At 42.1% G+C, this 24,600-nt stretch overlaps 4 protein-coding genes across 5 annotated transcripts in view; 2 read left to right on the top strand and 2 right to left on the bottom strand.

Moving 5' to 3' along the window:
• LOC134189651 (uncharacterized) overlaps positions 1-670 on the top strand; it is a 1,038-nt gene extending 368 nt beyond the window's left edge. The window contains exon 2 of the mRNA XM_062657997.1: positions 1-670. This exon is cut by the window's left edge and continues 54 nt beyond it. Coding sequence (XP_062513981.1) covers positions 1-663 — 663 coding nt within the window. The 3' untranslated portion in view covers positions 664-670.
• Positions 671-786: 116 nt separating this feature from the next.
• Positions 787-5,562, bottom strand: LOC134189649 (pre-mRNA cleavage complex 2 protein Pcf11-like). Of its 2 annotated transcripts, none has more exons than XM_062657995.1 (12): positions 5,371-5,562; positions 5,103-5,228; positions 4,864-5,031; positions 4,021-4,569; positions 3,541-3,958; positions 2,214-2,400; positions 1,954-2,131; positions 1,835-1,877; positions 1,666-1,757; positions 1,355-1,447; positions 1,262-1,300; positions 787-1,188 (listed from the first exon to the last, which is right to left on the bottom strand). In XM_062657995.1, exons 1-12 carry the CDS (start codon positions 5,539-5,541, stop codon positions 1,006-1,008), a joined length of 2,247 nt encoding a protein of 748 aa, XP_062513979.1. In that variant the 5' UTR covers positions 5,542-5,562; the 3' UTR covers positions 787-1,005. The 2 variants fall into 2 exon arrangements, with proteins under 2 accessions (XP_062513979.1, XP_062513980.1); XM_062657996.1 differs by having other exon boundaries at positions 1,268-1,300.
• Positions 5,563-6,527: 965 nt separating this feature from the next.
• On the top strand, positions 6,528-21,090 carry LOC134189429 (arf-GAP with Rho-GAP domain, ANK repeat and PH domain-containing protein 1-like). Its single transcript, XM_062657691.1, has 47 exons — positions 6,528-8,902; positions 9,599-9,643; positions 9,938-9,985; positions 10,055-10,095; positions 10,193-10,277; positions 10,336-10,398; positions 10,561-10,639; positions 10,703-10,755; positions 10,821-10,880; positions 11,497-11,595; positions 11,660-11,769; positions 12,476-12,593; positions 12,679-12,742; positions 12,998-13,051; positions 13,128-13,213; positions 13,274-13,359; positions 13,418-13,511; positions 14,189-14,257; positions 14,316-14,358; positions 14,421-14,461; positions 15,730-15,769; positions 15,831-15,904; positions 15,961-16,075; positions 16,232-16,293; positions 16,349-16,431; positions 16,487-16,619; positions 16,679-16,726; positions 16,786-16,848; positions 16,921-16,987; positions 17,557-17,650; positions 17,714-17,783; positions 17,843-17,933; positions 17,995-18,072; positions 18,135-18,269; positions 18,338-18,443; positions 18,896-18,986; positions 19,259-19,336; positions 19,426-19,455; positions 19,517-19,570; positions 19,628-19,705; positions 19,763-19,874; positions 19,928-20,037; positions 20,093-20,236; positions 20,296-20,381; positions 20,456-20,497; positions 20,562-20,625; positions 20,784-21,090. Exons 1-47 carry the CDS (start codon positions 6,713-6,715, stop codon positions 20,799-20,801), a joined length of 5,694 nt encoding a protein of 1,897 aa, XP_062513675.1. The 5' UTR covers positions 6,528-6,712; the 3' UTR covers positions 20,802-21,090.
• LOC134189431 (bone morphogenetic protein 4-like) lies at positions 21,055-22,657 on the bottom strand. The gene is made up of 2 exons (XM_062657692.1): positions 22,392-22,657; positions 21,055-22,304 (listed from the first exon to the last, which is right to left on the bottom strand). Exons 1-2 carry the CDS (start codon positions 22,654-22,656, stop codon positions 21,394-21,396), a joined length of 1,176 nt encoding a protein of 391 aa, XP_062513676.1. The 5' UTR covers position 22,657; the 3' UTR covers positions 21,055-21,393.
• Positions 22,658-24,600: the final 1,943 nt, after the last annotated feature.

The following is a 24,600-nucleotide window of genomic DNA, read 5'->3' as shown; positions in this document are numbered from 1 at the left end:
CAAGGACAAGACTGCAAATCGTCGACTATCTGCAATCCTGGACCGGAGTACAACGCCAGCAGTTCGCAACCGACTTGCCTCATCTTGGGCGACTCCGTCAGTATTGGCTACACTCCTTTTGTCGTCTCCAAGCTGAATGGCTCCTGCTTTGTTCAGCATTCGCCATGGAGCACCGACGGCGGTGCCTGCTCGACGTCGTACGCTCTAAGCTGCATAAACATGTTTACGCGTACAGCACGGCTAAATCCAATCCGGCCAAATGTCTATCTCTTCAATTTTGGACTGCACGATTACAACTTGGGCACGGGGGATTTCTTTAATGAATACGTTGCCGAGCTTACAAAAATACGAGACCACCTGTTGCAGTCGGGGGCAAAGCTTCTGTGGGCGACGACCACACCCGTGCCGTACAGCCGAGACGTCAATACTGTTGTGGAGATACTCAACAAGATGGCTTTAGGTCATGTCATTACTCCGGCGCGTATTCCGAGTGTCGACCTGTATCAGGCGGTCATTGCTAGGTGTGGACCATCGCCTTTCTGGAACTGCTCTATTTCGCTCAATCGTCTGGGCAGTCCGAATGTGCACTACAACTCGGACGGCTACCAGTACTTAGCGTCGCTCATATCTCCAGCAATCGAGAAGCTGCTCCATTCACAGTAGAACAAATTTCCTAGCGTCTAGCCACAGTTTGTATAACTTAATTTTCACAGAGTTGTAATAGCGACTGCTACCATGCATCAATTGCACGCATGCGCTGCGCATGTCGCGGGTGGCTTCTGAGAATGGAATTTGATGTAGTTTTTATTGCATTTGTGCGCCACTCAGAATATAAGAATTAAGGTACGTGTACAACTTTCGCAAATAACGGAGATACCGCGATACCAGAGTCCGCCAATGATTTGTATTACCAACTCAAGGCAGTTGGGTCCGAAAAAATGGGGAACGGTTGAAAGGCCTGTACACGACTATGATGTATGCATGCAAGACGGCAAGAACCAAGCATCAACTGGCTCCTAGTGGATGATTTTCATCGCTTTTGACTGATTCAAAACCAACAGACGTACTCGCACTCTGCTGTTCCACGTTCGCATCAACCGCACTGTCACCACTGCTGCCCTTCTCCGTCAATTCAGCTGCGCCTGTCTGTTCAGAGTGAACGCTGGTCAGGTGCCCTTCAGTCTCCTCCTGAAAGGCAAAACGCGCCGACAATTGACTACACAGTCAAACGTACCGATGATAACTCCGAGCATGCGCCTACCTGTACCTTAGCATCTTCGTAACAACTAACGTGGTACACCTATAGACAACCAGTAATACTAATGCGAAATATTTGACGACTGCGAGTTCTTACGATTCCGCTTATGCGTACGGCGTCCTTAAAGTGCCACTCCTCGTGATCTTCTTCCCAAAACTGCTCGAAGGCTTCGTGACAGATCGGACAAACCTGCAACAAAGACAGTGGCCAACAACCGGCCAAACGTTCAACTACCAACATCCCGGCGAGCCCGTCAACAAACAAACATCAACTATTAATTATTATTTTAATTTGTTTAATTTAATTTGTTCTATTCAGTCTTAATTATATTTTTATATTATATAATAGTTTAACTAATTTAGTTTAATTATTATTTATTTTAAGTTAATTTGATTCAATTATTATACCTCTTCGTCCTCGGATTTGACAGGACAGCTTTCTACTTTATGTTCTTTGGTCATAACTTCTTCTTTCTCCATATCGAATACTGTGCTGCGCGCTAGACGGCATCATCACCATCTCAATTGCAGTCGAATAGACAAAGCGGTGAATACGTAAGTAACCACATCGACGTACCCGTATCTTCAAGATTGTCATAATCAATAAACTTGACCCAATCCTATACATTATAGGGAAACAAAAATTAGGCGAAAAACGACGCAATGGTTTGCCAATCGCGGAGAGATGACGTTCACCTCGGCAGGAAACATCCATTTTCTCGTCGGTATCTTGTTCGCCTTTTCTCTTCGTTTCAACTTGAAGTGCCAGTCGAGATGCGAGCTGTACTCACTAGACTTGGACCCGACAAAGCGCACTCCGCAAGTAGGACACTGCTGACCGCTGTACAGGCCAACTACGACCACGTTCTGGAGCCTAGCAGGGTACACACACACAAACACACACGCACACAACTCAACCACCGTTCCATTCAAGCGTCCGAGGAATTAACACTTACTCTCGTAGATCACTGGGTACGAGTTTGATGTCGGGTAGGGGAGGTCTCTGCATCGAACTAATCGACTTGTAGTCGTTGTTTTCCGACTTACGCTGCGCTTCAGAGAGAATACCAGTCTGTAGTAGTCTTTGAAAAAGTTCGCTAACGTTATTTGCCAAGTGAGGCCTCACAGCGGCATCGGCAGGTTCTGAAAATGAAGCTCGAATAAGAGTTAGAGCTGCAAGCTCGAAGCTTCGAAGTACGCAAGTAAAAGCAAAGAGCAAAGAGTATATATATATATAGATATATAGTAGAGTATGAAGTACAGAATGCATCAGCAGAAAGGTGGATGTTCATTTTCAGTGTCAGAAGCATCGTGTCACTTCAGGAATTTAATTTATTGTCGTTGATGTCAATAGTTGGTTAGTGTTTGTACTGGTTCAGCGCAGTTTCAGTTAGTAGTGCTTTCATGCAAGCTTGAATGACAGAATAGCGAACAATGGCGCATTCTTGATGGTCGATCCTCGCAAACAAAAGAACAGTATACAAAGGTGGGTGCGTGTATATCGTACAGACGGAAGTGATCACGGGAGATGAAGTGTACACTGTAGAATGGTTTGCTAGTATTCCATACCCGCGTGGGGTGCTATTCATATGATGCAGCATACCTATTAGGTGTACTGTAGGAAGGTTTCGAGTTTGGGGGCCTCAACATTACAATCTTGTGCAACATAATTACAGTATTTCTTCTAATACAAGCCCGCCACGTGTAGTGTTAGGAATGGTCCATCGGCTGGGCTTGTACTAGAAGGTGGGAAACTATTAGACTTTCATTCTTTCAAACCTCATATAACAATAAACATAATGACGCAAACCATGCATGTATATTGTATATATACACGAAAATGTCGTTGAGTTACTGGGGTACAGTACACTAAAACAGCAGCATGTGCGTTTATTAGGTGAACGTCTATTAATCGAAATGAGCCCCGGACTGCGCGTATATTAGAAGGTGGGAAATTATTGGAAGAATGCGTTTGTACTAGGAAACACACTATGCTCTAGTTATTACATTCGGAAGTAATGCAGTTAGGCAGGAAAATTATTGGAGAGCCACGGACCCCTTGATCCCCACGGTTCCCACGCCTATGTGAAGAGATGTGATGGCTGTAGGCATCTGTGGCGTCGCATGGCTGCACGAACGGCACACACTGAGGCGTGAGCACGTTTGCTTGCAAATCTACCTTCATCGCAATGCGTGTACAGCAAAAATACGTATGTACTACAATCGCTCCAATTCTCTCCGAGACTATCCACACATACGAGAAGAAAACAATCCAACACGTACCTGATGCTCGTAGAATGCCATTGACTTTAGTCTGACCTGCAGCGCCACTACTTGCGTTCCACATCTGTCGTTCTTGCATCCGCCTCTCGTTCTCTTCCTCTCTACGACGTCTGTCGTCCTCTTGCTTCTTCCTCAAAAGCTCGTCTTCTTCTTCCTTCAGAAGAAGACGAGGAGGAGGCCCTGAAGGAGGAGGAGCAGGAAGCGGAGCTGATGGAAGAGGAGCGGGAGCGAATCGTTGTTCAGGAGGAGGAGGAGGTCTCGTTGGTGCTGGTATTGGAGCAGCGAGTCTTCTCTCAACGCCTGCACTGTATGTCCTTTCTTCTTGTAAAGTTTGTTGCCGGTGTAGTTCTTTGATAAGTCTAAAGAGCGCCTGTCGTTCTTCATGTTCAATGTAACGAGACTGCAGCAATGCTTCTGCCTGTCAAATGCATAAAACTATTACTTTAATACTAACACTACATAACTAACAATTTTGCCGACCTGCTTCAGAATGTAATTTTCGTTATCTAGCAGTTTCTCCGGTGGAACTTCGATCAAGCTGTGAAAGCTGTTCATCGCCTCGCGTTGCGACGGGAACTCGTCCCGTCGTGCCACATATTTCTCATCCTCTCGCGTCTCACGCTCTGCGACGTGATAACGACTTCTATCGCGCGCATCGTCGTCTAGTCGCGGTCTCTTCGCATCGGACACTTTGAAACGTGGATCGTCGGACGAAGGGCTCCCGCGGGGATCGGGAAGAAGCACACGATTTCGTTCCATTGTGATGCAGTCGCCCCCGGTGTGACCTACGGGTGACGGACGGGCAACCGATACCGCCACCCGACGCTCCAGCGTGCGATCTTCGGGCTCGACCACTCTTTGCATTTGATCTCTACGCTCTAGAGCCTGCTCTTTAGGTCCTACCGGCCTTCTCTTTACTTCTATCGGTGTCTCTCTGGAAGGCCTCATATCTTCGGGGCGACGAACGGTTGGTACAGGTACAGGCTTCGATGCTTGCTTTGACTTTGAATCAGGCAAAGGGTTCCCTTCCTACAAGAACAAAACACCATAGTCCACGCAAACCTTTATCATAAACAAGTCAACCATATTTCCTCTAATCCGTGGACTAAGCACAAGAGTGAGAACTTGCAACTGATATGTACAGTAAAGGCATGTGTTGAGATGCATGCCATTTTTTCAAGCAAACTGTAGTTTTCAAGTTTGACTTTTTGAACTAGTTGCAACTTTCTGTTTACTCATGGTGAGTGATTATTCAATAGCGGAATTCGCTATTGTTCACAACTCAGAGGAAATATGACTTCTGCTTCTGTGTGTTGTCTCTACCTGGGAGATAAATTTGGGGTTGACATGTATGGGACCACCAGCAGTAACAGGCCAATTGGGATCCATCACATTCACACGCTGGTCAATAGCATGAAGCTTCTTCGTAGGAAAATACGAAGACCACGTCTGACGCAATTTGAATAAATCTCGACGCATCTGCTCGTCAGCCTGGAAAGTCAATAGATAATGACAATCAGCACATCAAGCCAAGCATTAAGAAGATAGCCAAGTCGTCACACCTGCTCAAACGCGCTGCAGAAAGTGGAAACCAGATTTTGGGCAACCAAATCAATATAATCCCCTCCCAGGTTCTTTACGATAGAGTCCAATAGATAGAGCAAGGGCATCTTTCGTTGACCAGACACCTAGACACACCCGCAATGTCACACAGGCAAGCTTCTATTTTATTTATTTCACATACACAAAGACATATAAAACAGGCAAGCCCTAGTCATCTAACACTAAGACACACGTGCAACAACGATAAACTTTTCTCTGAACACAGACTTGACTCAGTCGTGTTTCCACACTCCTCACGATTTGGACAGCGTGTTTGCGGTTTTCATCGGCTACAATTGTTAACGCGTTAATTTGAGGCTTTGAGTTGAACTGTAACTCCTTTAAAGAAGCCGCGTACTCGCGAGAGACGACCATCGCAGGAGACTCGCTGTCCGCCATGTTGGTAGAGTAACAGTCACGCGGATTAGGTGAGAAACAACCCGTATGCTTCCTCGGAGCCCTTAGTAGCTCTCGCAGCTACTCCAATGGTGTGTGTGTGTGTGTGTGTGTGTGTGTGTGTGTGTGTGTGTGTGTGTGTGTGTGTGTGTGTGTGTGTGTGTTCGTGTGTGTGTGTGTGTGTGTGTGTGTGTGTGTGTGTGTGTGTGTGTGTGTGTGTGTGTGTGTGTGTGTGTGTGTGACTTGGTTCGTTACACAACCAAACTTGCAACGTTTAAATACATTCCACATGCGGTGCATTCGATCGATTCTTGGTGTCTCAAGATGGAATATAATCAAGAATTCAGACAATTTAGAACGAGCGTTTGAAGACCCTATTGCTATGACAATGCAGAAACAACGATTGCAATGGCTGGGCCATATGCTACGCATGAGTGACAATCGTCCCCAAAAACAACTACTTCGCAGCAGACTTAGTAATGCAACAAGACCAAAACATGGGCCTAAACAGAGATGGATAGATGTTGTCACAAGAGACATCAGATCATTACCTAGCAGTCTTCGTGATGCTTATAATCGTGCTGCTTGGAGAAGCGCTATTACACTGCGTTGCCAAAACCCATAGTGGGTATGGTGGAATCAAGGTTTAAGGTGTGTGTGTGTGTGTGTGTGTGTGTGTGTGTGTGTGTGTGTGTGTGTGTGTGTGTGTGTGTGTGTGTGTGTGTTAATTAATAGATTTGCTTCAGCAACACACAAAGTTCCGTTGGAAGAAGTACGCTTTAGTAAAATTTAATTAAATAAATTTATCGCTAACGTTTATAATAGTTATTTGTGGCCACGCCTAGTCATTCCTAGGAAGTTGGGGATCTCGCTCATTTTTGATATTCCCAGTTGCCGTGGTTATCGCTTGACAAACATTCACCGGACGTGACTGGAAGTTCCGCGATTTGCTTCAGCCTAAAATCTGCGCATTTGGTCACGTGGGTAGACAGTCTGCTATCTGGACCTTCTCATCTGCAGAAACGCATCTGGACGTACAGCAGAGGTGATTGTTATCACGGTGACTGTATTACGCTTTACTTTAGCAATCTCGTATTTGGCGGTCCCCTTTCGGGACTCTCGTACCCAACGCCACTGGTGAGTCTCTACGCAGGTGTACACAGCGTTTTCAGGCATGAGCGCTTCTGCTGAAGATGTGCGGCAGTGGCTGGCAAACGATGCCAAGTTGGAGCGCTACTTCAAGCATTTCATGGACGCCGGATACGACGCACTGGCTAAATGCTGCTCTTTGAATGAGAATGATCTTGATAAGATGGGAATAGAGCTGCCTGGACACAGGAAACGTTTGATAGGAGTTTCGAGGAAACTGCAGGAACGGTTGAATGAATGTCAAAAGGAAGTAGTTGAGGATGTAGCTCCTACGTTGCCACCAAAGAAGACAAAGACTACTTCTGTTCAAGAGGGGCCAGCAGTTACTCATCTGACACCACATTATTCTGAAGTAAAAGTGGAAGAGGCTGCTTGGTCAGAGCAGACGCCTCCTAAAGTGATGGTTAGAGGGTCATCATTAAGAAATAGTGCAACACCTAAGTTGTCGGTTCGACCACAATCACCACTGGTGACTGACTCTGCTTCTAGTGTTTCACCTTTTGCGGATGATCCTCCTCCTTTACCTCCAAAGGATTCGAATGCCTCTGCTGTGCTCACGAGTTCAGGGAGTGCTAGCGACCTGTTACCACCTCCTTTGCCTCCTAAACAAAGTCCAGCAACCTCACCGGTAATTGAGAGAAAGATTGAAGACTTGTTTAGTCAGCCAGTACAAGTGGCACCTGCTTCGCCATCTCAGAGTGTTAAACCAAAGCCTGCACCGAGGCAGAACGTAGCAAAGAAATCTATACAACCTGTGCCAACTCCACGACCTAGACCACAATCTGCAAGTCCGTCTTCAGCGGCCGTAACAGCAGAAAGTATGGGAGAAAGTGGCCGTCATCGACGTCACAGTGAGGAGCATATACTGGCACCGTCATCTACAGCACTGAATCCTTACATTGAGCTTGAACAGTCCTATCCTAATACTGTACAAGAGCGTCCAGCACTGCCAAAAAGGACATGTAATATTCCACAATCATCCTCAAGTGTTCAGAATGATGTTCAACTTGTACAGCCTTCTCCTATGACGTCAGATGTATTCACGAGTAGTGTAGATAACCTATCCAATTTGCAAATGCCTCCAGAACTGCCAAAAAGAACTTCCAGTGTTTCACAACCTCCAAATTTTGAGAATGAAATTCAACCAATGATGCAGCCTTCTCCTACGAGAGGGGATGTATTTCCTGGTAATACAGACAATCAGTCTATGTTACGAAAACCTCCAGAACTACCAATGAGGTCATGTAGTATTCCACAACCTTCAAGTGTTGAGAATGAGGTCCAACTAATGATGTCTTTTGCTATGAGAGATGACATATCTACTGGTAGTCCAGACAATCGATCTATGTTACAAACACCTCCAGAACTACCGAAAAGGTTGTGTAGTATTCCACAACCTTCAAGTATTGAGAGTGAGGTTCAACCAGTGAAGCAGTCTTCTTCTATGAGAGATGACGTAATTGCTGGAAGTGCAGACAGTCAGTTGTTGTTACCAGTGCGTCCAGAACTACCGAAAAGAAGTATTCCTGATTTGCATTCAGATGTTCGGAATGATTTTCAACCAGTAATACCACCAGATGTATTTATTGGTAATGGAGACAACTTATCTGAGTTACGACGGCCTCCAGAACTACCAAAACGATCGTGTAATAATCAACCACTTTTGAGTGTTCAGGATGAGGTCTCACCACTAAGGCAGCTCATTAAAACTCCAGATGTATTCGTTAATAGTACAGACAACCGGCCTGTTTCATCAAGTTTTTCGGATCATGTTTCTAATTCGTCAGGCAGTGTTGATGATGTCGAACGTCCATATGCTGTGCTTGGACAACTATTGCATGGCATTCAGCCTCCATCAAGAGATGCATCTATGTCACCACCAAAAGCGTCTGAGTTTTTAGATGATTCTCACACGCCTACTGTTGGAGGTCATCAGCAGTCATCTAATCCATACGAAGTGTCAGACAATACGAACATGTACTGGGCTGTTTCTGATACTCGACCAGTTCCTCTGTTGCCCGACTCCAGTAATTCTGTGGGAGATGGCATTTACGAGTTTGCACAGGCAGCACAGCAGCCACAAGGAAGCTTTGTGGATAATACAAGAACTAAAGTGCAGCGTCAGCAGCAGCAGCAATATGAACAAATTGAAAGTCGACCGACTCCTGATGGTCACAGGAGACAAGTCCAACATCAGCAATCATCCGCGTCTTCTGTAAGTTATTGTAGTTTGGTGTGTATGTGTTTGTCTGGGGTGTAACTAAAACTAGCGCCAGAGCAAGAATGCTGTAGAGCTAAATTGGTTTTGATTGTTGTAGCTGTTGCTTTCAATTGTAAGTGTTGTGTAGGTTGTTCCACGTGATAGCGAACTTCCGGGTATTCGCAATCCACGAATTCTTCTAGTCGAATCTTCCAGCTTGAATCGACAGTCGGAAGATAGCAAATCACATCTGGGTTGTTGCGGTACGGCGTTTGTCTAACGTTCCGTTTCTAGGAAGGAAACGTAGTTGTTCGCGTCATGATGTAATAGAAGTCGTTGACAACGTCTGCGTTTTTAGTGATGAGCGACATATTATACAACCTTATCTTTTTTCCGTATTTCATTCTCTCTACGTATAATTTACGCAGTGGTTAATGGAAGAGGGCAATTTCACCAACATCTAGACCACGTGTGAAGCTGTTTTTATTCCTAACGCGCGGTGTGCTTACTGACGCTGCAAACGCGTTGAAAGCGCCGTAATTTATCTAACCAGTTTAACTATAAATACAGTTCTGGATAAATACAGTTCTGGATTTGGTTGGGAATTTGTATGTGGATATTTCCGTTCACTAGACTGGGTAACCAGGGTTGCATATGCATGAACATTGCATGCATGTATGGTTGTGGTTATGTTTATTGAGTGTTTTGTAGGGTGTTCATTCTGAGGAAGTTGAACTTCGACCTCAGTTTCCAAATGTGAGTTTCTATTAACAGCTATGTCTTCTAATATAGCTACTAGCATTAATTAAGTCACTACAAAGGGTGCTCTGCAAATAGTACCCTAGTAGGGTGATTAGGACTGCATTTACGATCGGGAGTCTTATGCATCTATCAGTTTGTCAGGTGGGTGGGACTGACTCTAGATTCAAACTTGCAGTTGAAATGGTGGAATGATTTATTAATTTGAACAATTAGGGATAAATTAATTGAATATATAATTGAATTAAGGTATTAAAGCTTATTGATTGCAACTCTGTACATTCCTGTTAGCTCATGAAAGGCACTCCAAGAATATCTGTAATTCAACCTACTGATACGGTGAGAAAGTAGATGTTGTGATGAGACTTGCTGTATCTCAACTTGCTGTATCTCATCGTGTTGTAACAGGCCAAGAAATGCAAGGAGGGGTTTCTATTTAAACAAGGAGGGTAAGTTGTTTTCATCTATCAAACATGTGAACGAGCTACTGTAGGTTGTAGTACATCGAATACATTAATTAATCTTTGCTGTTGCTTGTTGTTGCAGAAAGGATAGTAACAGAGGTTGGAAACATCGTTGGGTGACGTTTGACAGCCAGGACCTTAAGTATTACAGAAATAAGGGTGACAAGGTACAATGTTTCGGTGTGACTCTTGTTGCATATGATGATAGATGACAACTGTTAACAGGATAATGAGGTGCTGAAAACAGTTCCTCTGAAGCGAATGCTAAATGTAACTCAAGAAATAGATGTGAGTTTGGTGTAGTTTATGTTTTCAAAATGTCTTAATATGAAATTTTAACGTAATTTAATGTATGAAATGCCCTACTAATGGAAGGTTAATTTGGAATGGTTTAGTGTAATTTACTCTCTAGAGAGTATTTTTGATCTCATATATATAATTTCTGCTTAGGAGAAAGATAAAGCTCATCCGTATCATTTCACGCTAGTTACTCCAGATCGCACCTTCTTATTTGCTTCAGAGAAACTAGGTGCTTTGAATGTCATTTATTTTGTTTGTTATTAATTTATTGATTGCTGCATGACTGTTTCAGACAATTGTCAGCTTTGGTCAAGTACTCTGCTGGCTGCAATTATGTTATTTAAGGTATGTTCTTGTATAGATCTGCCTGTGGGCAACTACTAGTACTTTGTTGCAATTTGTGTTTACAGCCAACAGAAGAGGACTTGGAAGAGCACGAGGGTGGCAAAATGCATAATCCTAACATGCAGGTAAATGTTGCCATGCATGTCTTGTATTTCTGTGTGTTTGTGTAGCATGGAGCAAGATGTGCAGCTCTATTGGCCATCATTTTTGTTATGCTCACTTGCTGTCTCTAAGCTTTTGTTATAATAGTGTAGTACATCTACGTGAGACAATTAATTATATTGTACAGTATTTATATACAGTACAACCTCAATTATCCGGACTACTCCAGAGACAGGTTAGAAGTCCGGATATTTGAGTGTCTGGATAATCAAGAGTTGATAAATATCAACTAATTTTCCTTCACTGTGCAAGACCATGCTCTGTTTCCACACTTACTGTACATTCATGTCACTAGAAGAGTCATCACAGCTGCGTATTTATTACATTATTACGTTCTCTGTTATATGTATTCACTCATTTGTGAAAGGTTGTACCTCATCGTATTAGTACGAAGTGAAATATAGTATAGTTCCTTTATCCGAGAATGCATTATCCGGGAATGCAAAAAGTCGGGGGGGGGAGAATTTGTCCGGATAATCAAAAGTCCAGATAATTGAGGTTGTACTGTAGGACAAAAGTTGTGATGAATTTAAATGGTCTAACTAACATGTGATGTACATTTAATTTGCTTTCTCATAGGGATTTTTGAAGAAGCAAGGTCATAGTGTTCTGGCTGATTGGAAGCAGAGATATATTGTGTTGAAAGGAGAAGCATTCTGCTACTATAAATCAGTAGATGTATGTCAGACCAAGTGTGTGCTGATTGTTATGTGTTTAGAGTGACTGACTATTAACTGTGTAGGATTGGAAAAATGGGATCCCCATTCATGAAATCAAAATGAAGACATCAAAAGTCAAGCGTGTGGGTGACAGACATCGATTTGAAATCATCACACCTGGCAGGCAATACCAGTACGTTATGTTAGGGTTAAATATGTACTTGTCATGCGTTTTGGTATCTGTAATCAAAAAAGGAAAGTAGTGTGTGTGTGTGTGTGTGTTTGTGTGTGTGTGTGTGTGTGTGTGTGTGTGTGTGTGTGTGTGTGTGGTGTGTGTGTGTGTGTGTGTGTGTGTGTGTGGTGTGTGTGTGTGTGTGTGTGTGTGTGTGTGTGTGTGTGTGTGTGTGTACGTCACACATTTTTACTGCTCAGTGTACTAGTGGAAACAAAGCGTTATGTCAATTTTTTGTATGTATGGATCTATGCAATTATATTTTGTTAGTGTATTGCCTGTAGTGTTCTAACTCACTTCAATCACAAAAACAAACGCTACGTGGGCAACACATTATTGTTAGGCCACCTGGATTAATGCTCTGGCTAGTATACTTCCAATTAGTAATATCAGGCTTGTTTGCTAAGAAACAGTAACAGGTATCATGGAACAGTATTTATATCTTTCCCTTTTCAGTTTGCTTTCCACAACAGCATTAAAGGTTATGGTAATTCAAATTTTTTTATCTGTCGTCTGCTTGTTTTGGATCCTTACACACTGATCAATGGGGATGGTATCTATTGTACAGATAAAAGCACAGCAACAAGAATGCCAAGTCTAGCTTTGCAGTTTACTATGTATAATTGCGAAATCTGATGATAAGAATCTTGAGCTTGCATTTTGCTAGGTTTCAAGCACAAAGTGATGATGAGATGGAGCAGTGGATTACAGCTTTAGAGAAAGCCGTCTTATATGGTTTAGAAGAGGCTAACCCATTCACAGCAACAACTTCTCAAACATGCAATGTGAGTACTCTGTGACTGTCTAATTGTTTGTAAATTGTTTGCTTGCAATGTTCCATTTTTTGTATCGTCTTGTCATCTCTTTTAGGAGGTATTAGAATTTATTCGAACAAACCCTTCAAACTGCTTCTGTGCAGATTGTGGTGACAAGGGTATGTAGTTTCTACATTTGCTGTTGTCTCTTTGTGCTTGCATGTGGTGCTTATGTTCTTATTGTATTGTTATTAATTAATTGCTATTTGGAAATTGATATGAAAGATTAAGTTAAAATTTTTAGTGTTTAGGTATTGTAATTTAGCTGTACTGTTGTTAGTCTACTTATAGCCATGTCTGAAGAAGTCTGTACTATAGAAAAGTGATGAGTTAACTTTGCAGTACAGTCAAAATTTGTTTGTTGAAATATGTAGATCCCACGTGGGCATCAGTGAATCTGTGTATCACACTTTGCTTGAAGTGTTCTGGTAAGTCTACCAAGTAATTGACTTTTTGAGTCAACGAGGTACTGATGGGGATTGGCATGTTGCGGTGATGTTGTAGGTGTTCATCGCAGTTTGGGAGTTCATCTTTCCAAGGTTCGATCAATTGGTCTGGATAGGCATGTTTGGACGGCCCCAATAAAACAAGTATTATCAGTGAAATATGTGCTTTCTTGCTCTTCTTATCTTCTTTATCTACTGTACAAGTTATTTGTGGAAATTGGCAATGATAAGTCAAACCAGTTTTGGTTGTACCACCTTCGGAGTTCACCACCTACACAAGATGTTGAAGAGTGTGTACTTTCTTCTTATTGCTGTACTTGAAATTTATAGTGTCTTACAATATGACAGTTCTGTTCGTGACAACTTCATTCGATTCAAGTATGAAAATCATGCTTGGTGTGAGCGGACAGGTCTGGAAAGAAATGAAGCCGATCTAGACAAAGTAGGAATATTTCATGTAGCTAGAGTGGATTGTACTTGTCGATTGTACTTGTGGAATGCTCTGTGCTCTATCAATATAATTAGATGGCTACTGTCTCAGAAGCAGTTGACCTTGGTAGAGTGGAGCTGATTGACGGGTGGAATTGATGAATTCCATTGTTGAATATTGCTTGTGTTTTTATGAATACCATGGAGACACCTTCTACTAACAAAAATCTTGTGGTGAAGGAAATTATAGTTTGCACAAGTGCAATAGACAGTTATGTAAATGTACATAACAGTTTAAGGCTATTTGATTTAATTTGTTATGTACTCTATTGCTGGTAACCAAATTAATTCTAACTCCTAGGGGATGAGACATTGGTATTAGAGTCTTGTGAACAGGACTATCTAGCTGCGTTGAAGCAGAGCTGAGTGTCACTTTATAGGCACTATTTTTATGCTCACTAGAGCTATGATGTTGCAAGCAAATAGAGTTTGTATTTCTTATAAGTGTAGGTGGATGATCTACATGCTAGTGTGGGTGCAATACAAATGTGCTGACTCAATGTAGTGCTCAAGGGATGAATAATCTAATTGCTCAAAGGTTGAATAATCTAGTAGCAGGGAATCGTTTATACATTACTGTCATGAGTAATTGGGATGTGGATGAACAGCTTGTTGTTATTTTGCCTATAGGAACTATGTACAAATACCTCAACTGATGATTTAATGAGAACACTACAGCTAATTGCCAGTGGAGCCAATGTATGTAATCATTTATTGTGGACTCCTACAGTGAGCCTTGACCCTTTGCTTTTGGCAGGTGAATGCTTGGTGCGCAGGTGCTCCACCTGATGAATGTACTCGTAAGTTAATCAAGGAATTTTTGTGTAGATTTGTATGTAACACATGCTATGATTTTCTGTAGCTGTTTCAATTGCAAGGAAAGCTAAGAAGGATCTTCAGATGGTACATATTATTATTACATCAGGAATAATCTTTCATGTAAAAGAACACAGCAGGCCACATTATGACTTGAGGGTTCAGTCCAGTTTGTTTTTGTCTTTTCAATAAGCTGCTAATCCTTGTAGCCTGAGGATCTATTCTAGCTTAGGGAAATGTCAAAGTTGTGTATATTTCTAATTACCTCAACATTGGAGTATCCTATTGGTTCCCATTCACCATGTAAAGAATTTATCTGTTAGAGATATGCAGAATTCCTTTCTATTCTTCTATTTTGAGAGAATATCAGAACATCCTGTATTGGTCTTCTTACCTTACTCTTTAAATTTTTACGTGGTGAGTTGGTCCTGTTACTGTTCTTCGTGTTGGTCGAATTTAATTAATTTACCAACTCTGATTGCCTTCTACTTACGTGGGAAAGCTACAGGCAACAATTCATTTGCCATTCATACAGTCAGTCATGGTAATGTTAATTTACACAACCACACCTACCTAATGTACAAGAGATGACCCTTGTGTGCTTAGTTATATGGGGAAATTAATTAGTTAACTACAATGATAATTTGGTACTTTGGCAAAGTTGGGATTGGCTTTAATTAATTAATGACTCTGAGATCACAGATTTGATTACACAGTGGTAATGTGATTTGGCATGTAAAAGTTAATTAATACTGGTAGCCACTTCTTGTGATATACATATGTACCAACAGTTTCTTGCTGTGTGTATTTGAAGTACTTGGAGTGTACATCATTATAGAATGGAGAATATAGGCCCTATAATGCATTAAAAAATTTACTTACATAAGCAGATATGTAGGAGATGTTGATTGTCTCAAAGTGTCAGAACTCACATTCTACCTTGAATCTAAATACGTCATGTCTGTTGCTCTTTCCTTATGGACAGGTGAACTGATAATACTTGACTTGTAGCTGAGTCTCTTGTGAGGAGGCTAAAAGCAGTATTCATTTTATCTGTCTAGTAATCCTCTCACAATATTTCTAAAGAGAATTTGAAGGTTCATTTCTTGTTTTTGACTTAACTTAATTATGTTGGTTAATGTAAATATTCTTTGGTTATCATTATGACTAACACAGCCATACCACCTGTATTAAATTAATTAAACATGGGCAGGCATAATGATTTATAAGGAATTTGGTACATAGACTCCTTTTCTATGATTGTGTAAGTTGTAATCAGTAACAAGTGGACAGCACTGGTTTCTACTGTAGTAGTAGTGTTCAGAGTTATACCATAATGTTGATTTTTGTTATAGGAGCTGCTTATACAGAATGGTGCAGATCGAGATGGAATGGGTGTGTGTATCACAGACGATGCTACTGTTTGCTAGTGCACTGTGATATGTCTTTTCGGTAGCTACTGATCCTGTAAGACGGTTCAATGCTCCAGGTGCTCCTAAGTCTCCATTTTCTTCAAGGGCAATAAAACAGGTGCTTTCACAGTGACATATTAGGGAGAGTTCCAATACAGTGTACTCTGATGCCAGGAGTCTGTAAGAAGTACATCGTCTGTCCAGAGTGTGTCATCAGTAAGTAGCTCTCGTGCAAGAAATTCATCAAATTTGTGTGGGTGGCTGCAGAAACCTGGCATCAATGAGACAGGTTTGGAGTGATGTGTAGTAATGTGTATTGATGTTGAACTGACATGTCATTACTGACAGTGAATGGGTTTCTCAGTTTCAAATATTTTATATATAGATGATATACTTATAACTGAGAGACACCATTGATAGCTAAAGTGTATTTGTTAATTGGTAGGCTGGAAAAATCGGTGGTGTGTGATAGAAGGAAAGACTCTAACGTACTACAAGAGTGAAAGGGTTTGATGATGATCATTCATAATCAGCTAGTACAGTAAATAGGATATTCTTGTAGTCTGAAGAAGAGTCTGGTCATATTGATGCAAACGAAATGGCAAGTGTAGCACCAGCAGATGATGAAATACTTGTAGCATCACCGTGAGACAATTTAGTCTGCTAAGTAGTAATGTTTTGTGATTTGTCTGTTGTATAGAACTGATTCCTGTTTTACTATTTCTACAACGTTTGGTCGAAAATTCCATTTTTGTACAGAGCACAAAGAGGATATGAACCGATGGATGAATTCCATTCAGGAAGTAATTGAGAAGTACAATGAAGCGAAAAAAGTCAGTTGAAACAAATTGTGTAGGTTAAAGCGCTGCAGACATGTTTATTTATATGATAGGAATTTGATAAGGCTGGTTTACTTATGAAACGTGGACTCAACAACACAGTATACTCTGTGAAAGTCACTGTAAAATTTGAGTAGGGATTTTAGTGTCATTTGTTTAGGCTTGGAAGCAGCGTTGGTTTACCTTGTCTGCCAAGCATAAACAGCTGAGATATCATAAAATGGTAAGCATCTGCATTCTAATATGTTGATCACAATTTTAGGTGGTCACAGGTTTTTTGGATTTTTTGTGATAGGAGAGAGAGGAGAGTGGTGTCATTGACTTGAGGAAAGTATCTGAAGTAAAACTTCCAGAAGAGACAAGTAAGCTGTTAGCTGCCTTACATGGTTAAAAATGGTCCTCTTAACTATATTTTCTAGCACTAATACATGTGGCAAAGGGAAGATTTTGCTTGGGTTTTTATCTGTTGTATTTCTTTACATCTCTTTCTTGTGCCTATACTGTTGATTGTCCCTTGTGGTGTATATGCTTAATATCTAATCTTTGTTGTCTACATGTACTTGTGTTACTGTGAGCATTACTGTTTGGGAAGTCACCCTACCTTTACCTGATACCAGTCTTAATCTTCTTATCAATCTGAGAAGCTGCTGGGGCTCTGTTGTTGTTTTGTTGTTACTATGTCTGGTCTGCATGTTAGTTGTGAGTTGGATGGTTGACTTCATCAGTGCTGGGAGATTGTGTCAAGGTTGTGTGATGAAGATACACTGTACCAACTGTTTGCATCACTCTTAATTATGAAAGTGTAATCTTTTGATCCATAATTGTAACAGAATGTGGTAGTGGAGTGTTTATATTTTGTTTTATTGATTGTCTCGATTGTCAGTGGCAGTCTTAGACTTTCTATTTTTGCATACTTTGTTTTTTGTTCTAGAACGAGACAGAACATACTCTATAACATACATTGCATCCAAGCAGCAAACTCCCTCAGAGTCCCAATTATCATTTCAAATTGTAACCTCAGAAAGGTATCAGTCTCTGAGCTGTGTATTCTATTATCTCGTACATATACCATTGCGTTTTTGCTTTAGAACTTACCAGTTAAAGGCTTTTACTGTCAAAGAGGCAGTGTCTTGGAGCACTGCTGTGAAAGGATGCATTGTCAGTTGACACAATTTTTAGATACATTTTTGGCTACGCTTCAGCATATCTGTTTGTAGGGTAGTGGAGCCCACCTTTCAAACCAAACACTCAGTGGTAGTGGAATACCACTAATTGTGGAAAAATGTGTTACGTTTGTGGAAGCTCATGGTATACACAATATAATGAACTAAATGTTTGGCAGTGGGTTGTAAATGTTGAACTGTGAAAGGCATGGTCGTCGAAGGTATTTACAGGCACAGTGGTACTACATCTATCATTGCCAAATTATTGAACAGCTTCTGGCAAGGTACAACGCTAATGACTGGCAATGATCATGTCTGCGTTTCATCAACATGTTTCCTCTTGTAGATCCTGCAGGGGTTGTTCTTGATCCCAGTGTGTATTCCGTGCATGATGTAACTGGAACTTTGAAGGCTTTTTTCCGGAAACTACCAGATCCATTGTTGACGTCTGACTACTATGTAGCCTTTCTAGATGCATCTCGTATGCATTCAGTGTTTGACCTCCCACATTGATGTAGGGTGTAGACTATGAATTGCTGTTTGCTTTAGGCATTACAGATCATTCTACTAAACTCTGCCAGCTGCAATCTCTCACAGAAAGGCTTCCGCCTGTCAATAGAGAAACACTAAAGTATCTTGCTGGACACTTGGCAAAGTAAAGTTATTTTGCAGTATTAATTTGTCATAATAGATGATTGTATGGGAATTCCCTCAGGCCCCAAATCAGTGTTTCCACTCTTTTAATAATTATGCAGTGGTTATATGGAGGGGTTGGGTAGTAAATTGTCAATAAACAATACTTCTGCAGTTGGTTTACCACACTGTGGGCAATTCTGGATTTATTGTCCCATACTATTGAATTGAATGCCAAGAATGGTAAATAGAGCTTGTAAGCAGGTAACTCTGACATTGTAACTGCTGAGATGTGTTGCTCTTGTGGCTATCATTGGCTTTGTATTCTCATTTGCCTTTTGCTATTAAATCTGGGATCTGATAGTAGGGATCTGATAGTAGCAATCTATGGCATACAAACAGATCGGTTGCTAATAATAATCATAACACTTTGTTGTGGCATCTCTGAGGTACTCCATTGTATTTGCAATTTAGAATTGCTGAGATGAAGTCAGAGAACAAGATGAGTGTCAAGAATTTAAGTATGATCTTTGGGCCAACCCTGATGACTTCAGATGGTCATGAGGTAAGGAGTCGTGATAGAATGGAGTATGCTTGTTATCACTGTTCAGGTCTGTGGTGGTTTTGTATGGTTGCCAGGGGTTTATACAATTAGCTTAGTTTGAGGTTGTGATTGTGTGCTGTGGGCTATCAAAGTAATTATCAAGATGATTTCAAAAAAGTCTCTTACTTTACTGATCTGGTTTGTTAATTGTGTTAAAGTGTTGCCAGTAGTGATCTGATTGTAGGCTGGCTACCTTTATTGCGAGATGTAATTGTTCTGTCTGCTGTGGTTAGAGTGGTAGTTTTGAAATGGCAAGTCTGGAATGGGACGTGGTTGCCATGATGGTAGAGTACTATGCCTGGATGTTCCAGGTAAGTTTTGGATTAGTCATAATTTCCAGGGTCTTGGAAATTTACTAATAATCTTCTTATGCATGGTGTTTGCTGTTCTAAACTTTTAGATTGGTGAAGAAGAGTTACAGCAGCAAGATGTATGCATATCAGGCTCTAAGTATAGTGTTGGTGTCTATGTGATTATAAAACGTTTTGCAGAAAATTCGAGAAGCAGTTCAGAGGATTGGTATAGCAACATTCAATGCCAACGAAGTAGACAGTTCTGGAACTGTTTGTTAATCAACTGAATATTTGGTTGTGTGTGATCAGGCAGCCAAGCCTGCTACCGAATTCTTGGTAGAAATATATGTCAAAGGAAAAGATGTAGACAAGTTTCACAGAATGAATGTAGGTTCTACCCTGAAGAATCAATCTTGAACTGTTGCATATGGCTGAAATCTATAGGTGTCTGCAGAAATGTCAGCAGAAGCTGTAGTGTCAGAATGTATAAGAAAGAACAACTTGCCTACCAGTTCTTGCTGGACTCTATTTCAGGTTACTGATGATGGTGACTCAGGTACAACTGTGTGCTCCATTGGTGTGAGAGGTAGACACATATTTTTATTGCAGAGAGACAGCTACAGTCTTCAGAGAAGGTACTCAGTGTATACAAGAGCTTTGCAGAAAACGACCACTTTTGTCTAAAGAACAGCAACTTATTGAGGAAAATAAAAGAACATGTATGGCTGTAGTGATGATGCTGTCTGCTATTCTCTATACATGTTACCATGTCAGGGTCAACGTCCTCCTCCATCTGGTGTTTTGACCCTAAGAGATGTCAAAGGCAGACAAAAGTTGGGCAAGGCATGGAAGAAACACTATTGCTTTGTTCGAGATGGTTGGATCATTATTAATAAAGACACTAAAAATCTTCAAAAGGTAAATTCAAAGTCTTACTTCTTGACCAAGAAGACTACAGCTTGAAACATGGTCATTAGGGTTCCACTGAGGCAACAAGGTGCAATATTGTTGACCATCATTTGTTTATTGGCATGGATCAAAAGAAATTGTCACCACCCACTCGGTAAGCTAACTTCATCTCAGCAGCAGGTAGAATTAGACCAAGGGGCCCATTGTTAATTTCCTTTGCTTTGAAAGGTATGGATTTCATTTGAAGCACAAGTCAGAAGACACCACCAAGTATACCTGGAGGCTAATTAATGTAATAATATGCAGTTATTCATGGTTGTCACTTCTTGATTAGATACTTCTGTGTGGAAGAGGAAGATCACATGTTCTGGTGGATTTGCTACATACTGCTTTATAAGGTGAACAGCTGAATTGAAACTTGGAAAATATGTAAATGTTTTTTGTCATGCAATGAGATTGACAAGGCTATAGTAGATTGGTTTTGCAACCACTAATGTAGTTAAGTCAGACGTTGTGAACTGGTTGTGGTCAGTTTCTTAATTTGGTGTTTTCTTAGTATCCTGGGGGTTTGTGACAAGAGCGTTCCTGGTAAATTGGCAGCAGTTTCACAAGTCCTCCTTCTGCAGTAATGAACTCCCTTGTCAACTTAATTTCTGAAATTGCTAGCTTAGCTATATGTAAGGTTTATAGTATATAATATCTTGATGCGGTGGTGTAGTAATTCTTGAAGTGGTCTATTTGTGGGTTACTTCTTTGCTGTCACGCAATTATGAGAACTTGACATTACTGTGAAGGGTTATTCTTTACTTTAGACGGCAATCTAGATGGTAGTCAATACAAAGACACTTTAAATTTCAACAAAATCTTGCATTCATACTGTACAAAGGCTAGCTCTATATTTGAGCTAATATATAAATACGCTATGCTATCTTACCAAATCCTCTGTCAGCCAAACACGTGGACATCAAGGTCCTATAGCCTATTGACAATGTTCTCCAAGGAGACAAACATACGGCATGATCGGCCACCATACACTGGCCTGAACCGTACCCTGTGTGACACATCCATAGTATACTCTACTCACTCGTTAGTTCGCCTGCTAATGTTCTGAAGTCTTAAGTCAGTAGAAAATAAACTCTTTACTATGCTCCAACAGATTTCTTCTTCTAATGGCATCCACACTTAGTGGCACGCATGCCATGGTACTTCTTATACAGTATAACATCCGAATGATCGTAGAAGAGCATATTCAAACTCTCCAACTCGTCCGGTACGCAGCACGGCTTGCTAACCTCACCATTTACCAGCCAGTGAAATAGTGACTGCAGAATGGCGTGCACTGTCGGATTAAAGTTGTCCGTTAGACTTCTTGGGCATTCTCCAGCACACCAGTTGGCCTGGTAATAGTCAGGAGCGATAACGAAGGTCCAGTCAACGTCCCTGAACTTGATATTAAGCTCATTCAATCCACAATACGGTCCGCTTTTCCTAGAAAAGTGGGAGCCTCGCGGGTAACCCCGCCGTTCACGAGTCCTCGACGTTTCCTGTTCCAATGCAGAGTTTGTGAGTGTACTGACCAATGCTTTGCTTTTGATTTTTTTCCTCATCTCTCTCGACTGCTGGCGACTGTCCGTATCGGACCGTAAGTAGACAATAAAAAGGGGCTTTGCATCGGGGTCTTTCTTGGTCAGTTCAGCGCTCGGGAGCTTTACCCTTGCACGACGCGAATGCCCACGTATCGACACGTGAATCATTAGATTGGGCCGTCGACGTGACAGGTGCGTTCGAGCAAGGTGTGTCACATCGAGTGTGATGTAGGACTGCGACGTCGTGCTGGTCGATATCGACGTCTTGTTGAGGAGTTTGAGCTTTGCGCGCCGCTTTTCTGTCGCCGGCTTCCTAACGACGTGAACCCACACATCTGCTCGGCTTCCTGTCATGTCTCTGCCCATCTTCGATTGCTGGAACTTCAGTCGCAGTTCAGCACGCGCGATATCGTTCGGAGAAATACGATTCTCAGCCGTCGTGTTGAAGTAAAATCTCGCATGTTCAGGGTCGCGCTCGGTCGCCGGCAAGCCTAGGACAAAAAGCGAGGCATACAAAATGAAGCCGTGGCATAACGCCCACTGACATACACACACACGCAGCGAGCGAGAAATCTTACCGTGGCCCAGATAGCAGCGCATTTGACTCAACCTGCCGTTCTCGTCGTTCTTGTTTAACTTCCTGTACAGCTGCCTCAAGTAGACAGGCGGTTTTGACGGTATCATGTTGAACGTTCGGTTGTGAATCTCGTACAGATTTAGCAAGCTAAGATGTCGCTCGATTTCCTCTCTATTCAACGATGATATAGGTATTGCAGACGCAATGCTATCGACGTACAAGAATGATAAGAGAACTAGTAGCCGCCACGTTCCAGCCGGAGTCATTCCTACCGATAAGTCGAAACGACGGCAACACTAGCAGCAAATGACGTTGAGATGGCAGTTGAGTTGTTTTCACGCATTGGGTAGACCAGGCACTCAATTACGCTAATGAAGTGGGCAGTCGTTCTCGCATTCGTAAACCTGTACACATCAGGTGTGCGACTGCCCACTCGCTGGGCAATAACCACATTGTAAACGGAGATTGGTTTTCATCACTAGCTAATAGAGTCAAGTGCGACTAAAGAGGTCGTAATGGGGTATGCCCCAATTAGTCAACTTTTGTCAACTTCTCAATCAATCGAACTGCACGGCTTCTCGCCATTGCGTCACTAGGAAGTCCAACATAACTACAGTCTCGAAAGCAAATAAGCGACGTGAACCCCAACGGCTGTAGCACGCAACATCGTTTAGAGTCAAGTAGTCGCCTAACCGTCGTCTGGCCACGTGTGGTCTCCCGTCGCATCCTTTGCTGTGTAATCCAATTACTGCATACGCTGCCAGTCTCTCTTCTCGTCGCCTGTGAGAGAATGTCTTCCAAGCAGTCGTTGCCATTAAAGCCGGGGCGCTTAGACTAAAATTATGGTGATACCAGGGCGTACAACGTGCCCGTCGATGCGAAATCATTACTTTATCCGACTACATTTCCGGAGTGTTCGGGCGTGTGCTTGACCTAGGGTCCACCCGCCACACTTCTTTGTTTATTTGTGTCACTTAACTCCTCCGCAACCGCCCTTTCCCAGGCCAGCAGTTTCTTGCACCGTTTATGTCTTCTTGTATTTCCTTGCCTAAGATCTCCGCATCGAGGTGCAAGTAAAAGGCGGTGACAAGCAGCTAAGGAGGTCAACCTCCTAGCCTTGTGAATGCGGTAATAGTTGATTCGGGGGCGGATTTAACAGATCGTTTGCACCACTCGCTAATGACGCCATAGTCTTCACGTGGTCAACTCAAAATTGCAAACAGAGAGCCGAATTTGCAAACAGCAACCCCAGGTTGTCATAACAGTAGAGAAATGAAAGTCAGTGTTTGTGTGAATGGAATGCGGCAGAATTATTGGAATGCAGCTGGGTGCCTGGTGACCCGTGAGCATTGACAAGGAAGTTGATAGCTGCATCCAACAGCTGCTCGTGTTTTCCAGATGCAAAGAGTGTAATTGTTTCTTGCTAATTGACACGTGATTAGTGTTGAGATAAAAGCCAGAGTCTAAGCATATCTGGGTGATGATGAAGGTAAGAGATTATGCTATAGTATGATTCACACCCTAAGCATGACAATTAGTTATGATTTAGATTACAGCCACAGAGACACTCGAAACTGGAAATGAGTTTTAGCTAATAATAAACACACGTGCACATACGCACGCACGCACGCACGCACGTACGCACGCACACAGACTAACGCACGCACGCACGCACGCGCACGCACCCACACGCGAGCGTGCTTGCGAACGAACACAACAGATAAATATGGAGCAAGATTCTTAAACAGTTTAATTAATTTGGATGTCGTACCAAGTTTGCCAACATGAACCTTGTTTGGTTTGCGGATAGCAGTTAGCTAGAGCTACAGTCTAGACGCCTCTCTAGATACTTTGTAAACAGCTTTCCACTATCAACACGTTGCTCAGCAATATTAGTGTAGGAAATTAGGGCGCAGCCTCCACAAACTGGAAGACACGCCTGCGCTGGTACAGTGGAGAGGTTGGAAGAGGGGTGTGCTCTTCCAACAAGAAGCAGAGTCGCTACAGTTGGCTCTTTCGACTATAGCGGCAGAACTGTAAAAGTTGGAAGAGGGACGTGCTTACGGAGCCTCTTCTGGAAGAGGCTGGAATGCCCAATCGAACGCGCCCATAATGACGTACACGTATGATTAGAAATGCACATAGACCACGTGGTCAACCTTGTCTTCGCGCGTTTATTCCGCGCATGCGCACTTGTCGGGTAAGTGGCC

Source organism: Corticium candelabrum, chromosome 14, assembly GCF_963422355.1.
Source record: "Corticium candelabrum chromosome 14, ooCorCand1.1, whole genome shotgun sequence".
Classification (NCBI taxonomy): Eukaryota; Metazoa; Porifera; class Homoscleromorpha; order Homosclerophorida; family Plakinidae; genus Corticium; species Corticium candelabrum.
The sequence above is the reverse complement of the archived record's forward strand: the minus strand, read 5'-3'. Positions and strand labels throughout refer to the sequence as shown.

Bases quoted from the DNA above. Each gene is read 5' to 3' on its own strand.
- LOC134189649 (XM_062657995.1), bottom strand. From the start codon at position 5,541: ATGGCGGACAGCGAGTCTCCTGCGATGGTCGTCTCTCGCGAGTACGCG. The intron at 5,229-5,370 runs GTCTGTGTTCAG...GGGTGTGTCTAG, and splicing joins TGGAAACACGACTGAGTCAA to GTGTCTGGTCAACGAAAGAT. The intron at 2,132-2,213 runs GTAAGTGTTAAT...GTACCCTGCTAG, and splicing joins GTACCCAGTGATCTACGAGA to GCTCCAGAACGTGGTCGTAG.
- LOC134189429 (XM_062657691.1), top strand. From the start codon at position 6,713: ATGAGCGCTTCTGCTGAAGATGTGCGGCAGTGGCTGGCAAACGATGCC. The intron at 16,076-16,231 runs GTTTGGAGTGAT...GTTAATTGGTAG, and splicing joins ACCTGGCATCAATGAGACAG to GCTGGAAAAATCGGTGGTGT. The intron at 16,727-16,785 runs GTATACTCTGTG...TCATTTGTTTAG, and splicing joins AACGTGGACTCAACAACACA to GCTTGGAAGCAGCGTTGGTT.
- LOC134189431 (XM_062657692.1), bottom strand. From the start codon at position 22,656: ATGACTCCGGCTGGAACGTGGCGGCTACTAGTTCTCTTATCATTCTTG. The intron at 22,305-22,391 runs GTAAGATTTCTC...TTTTTGTCCTAG, and splicing joins GCGCTGCTATCTGGGCCACG to GCTTGCCGGCGACCGAGCGC.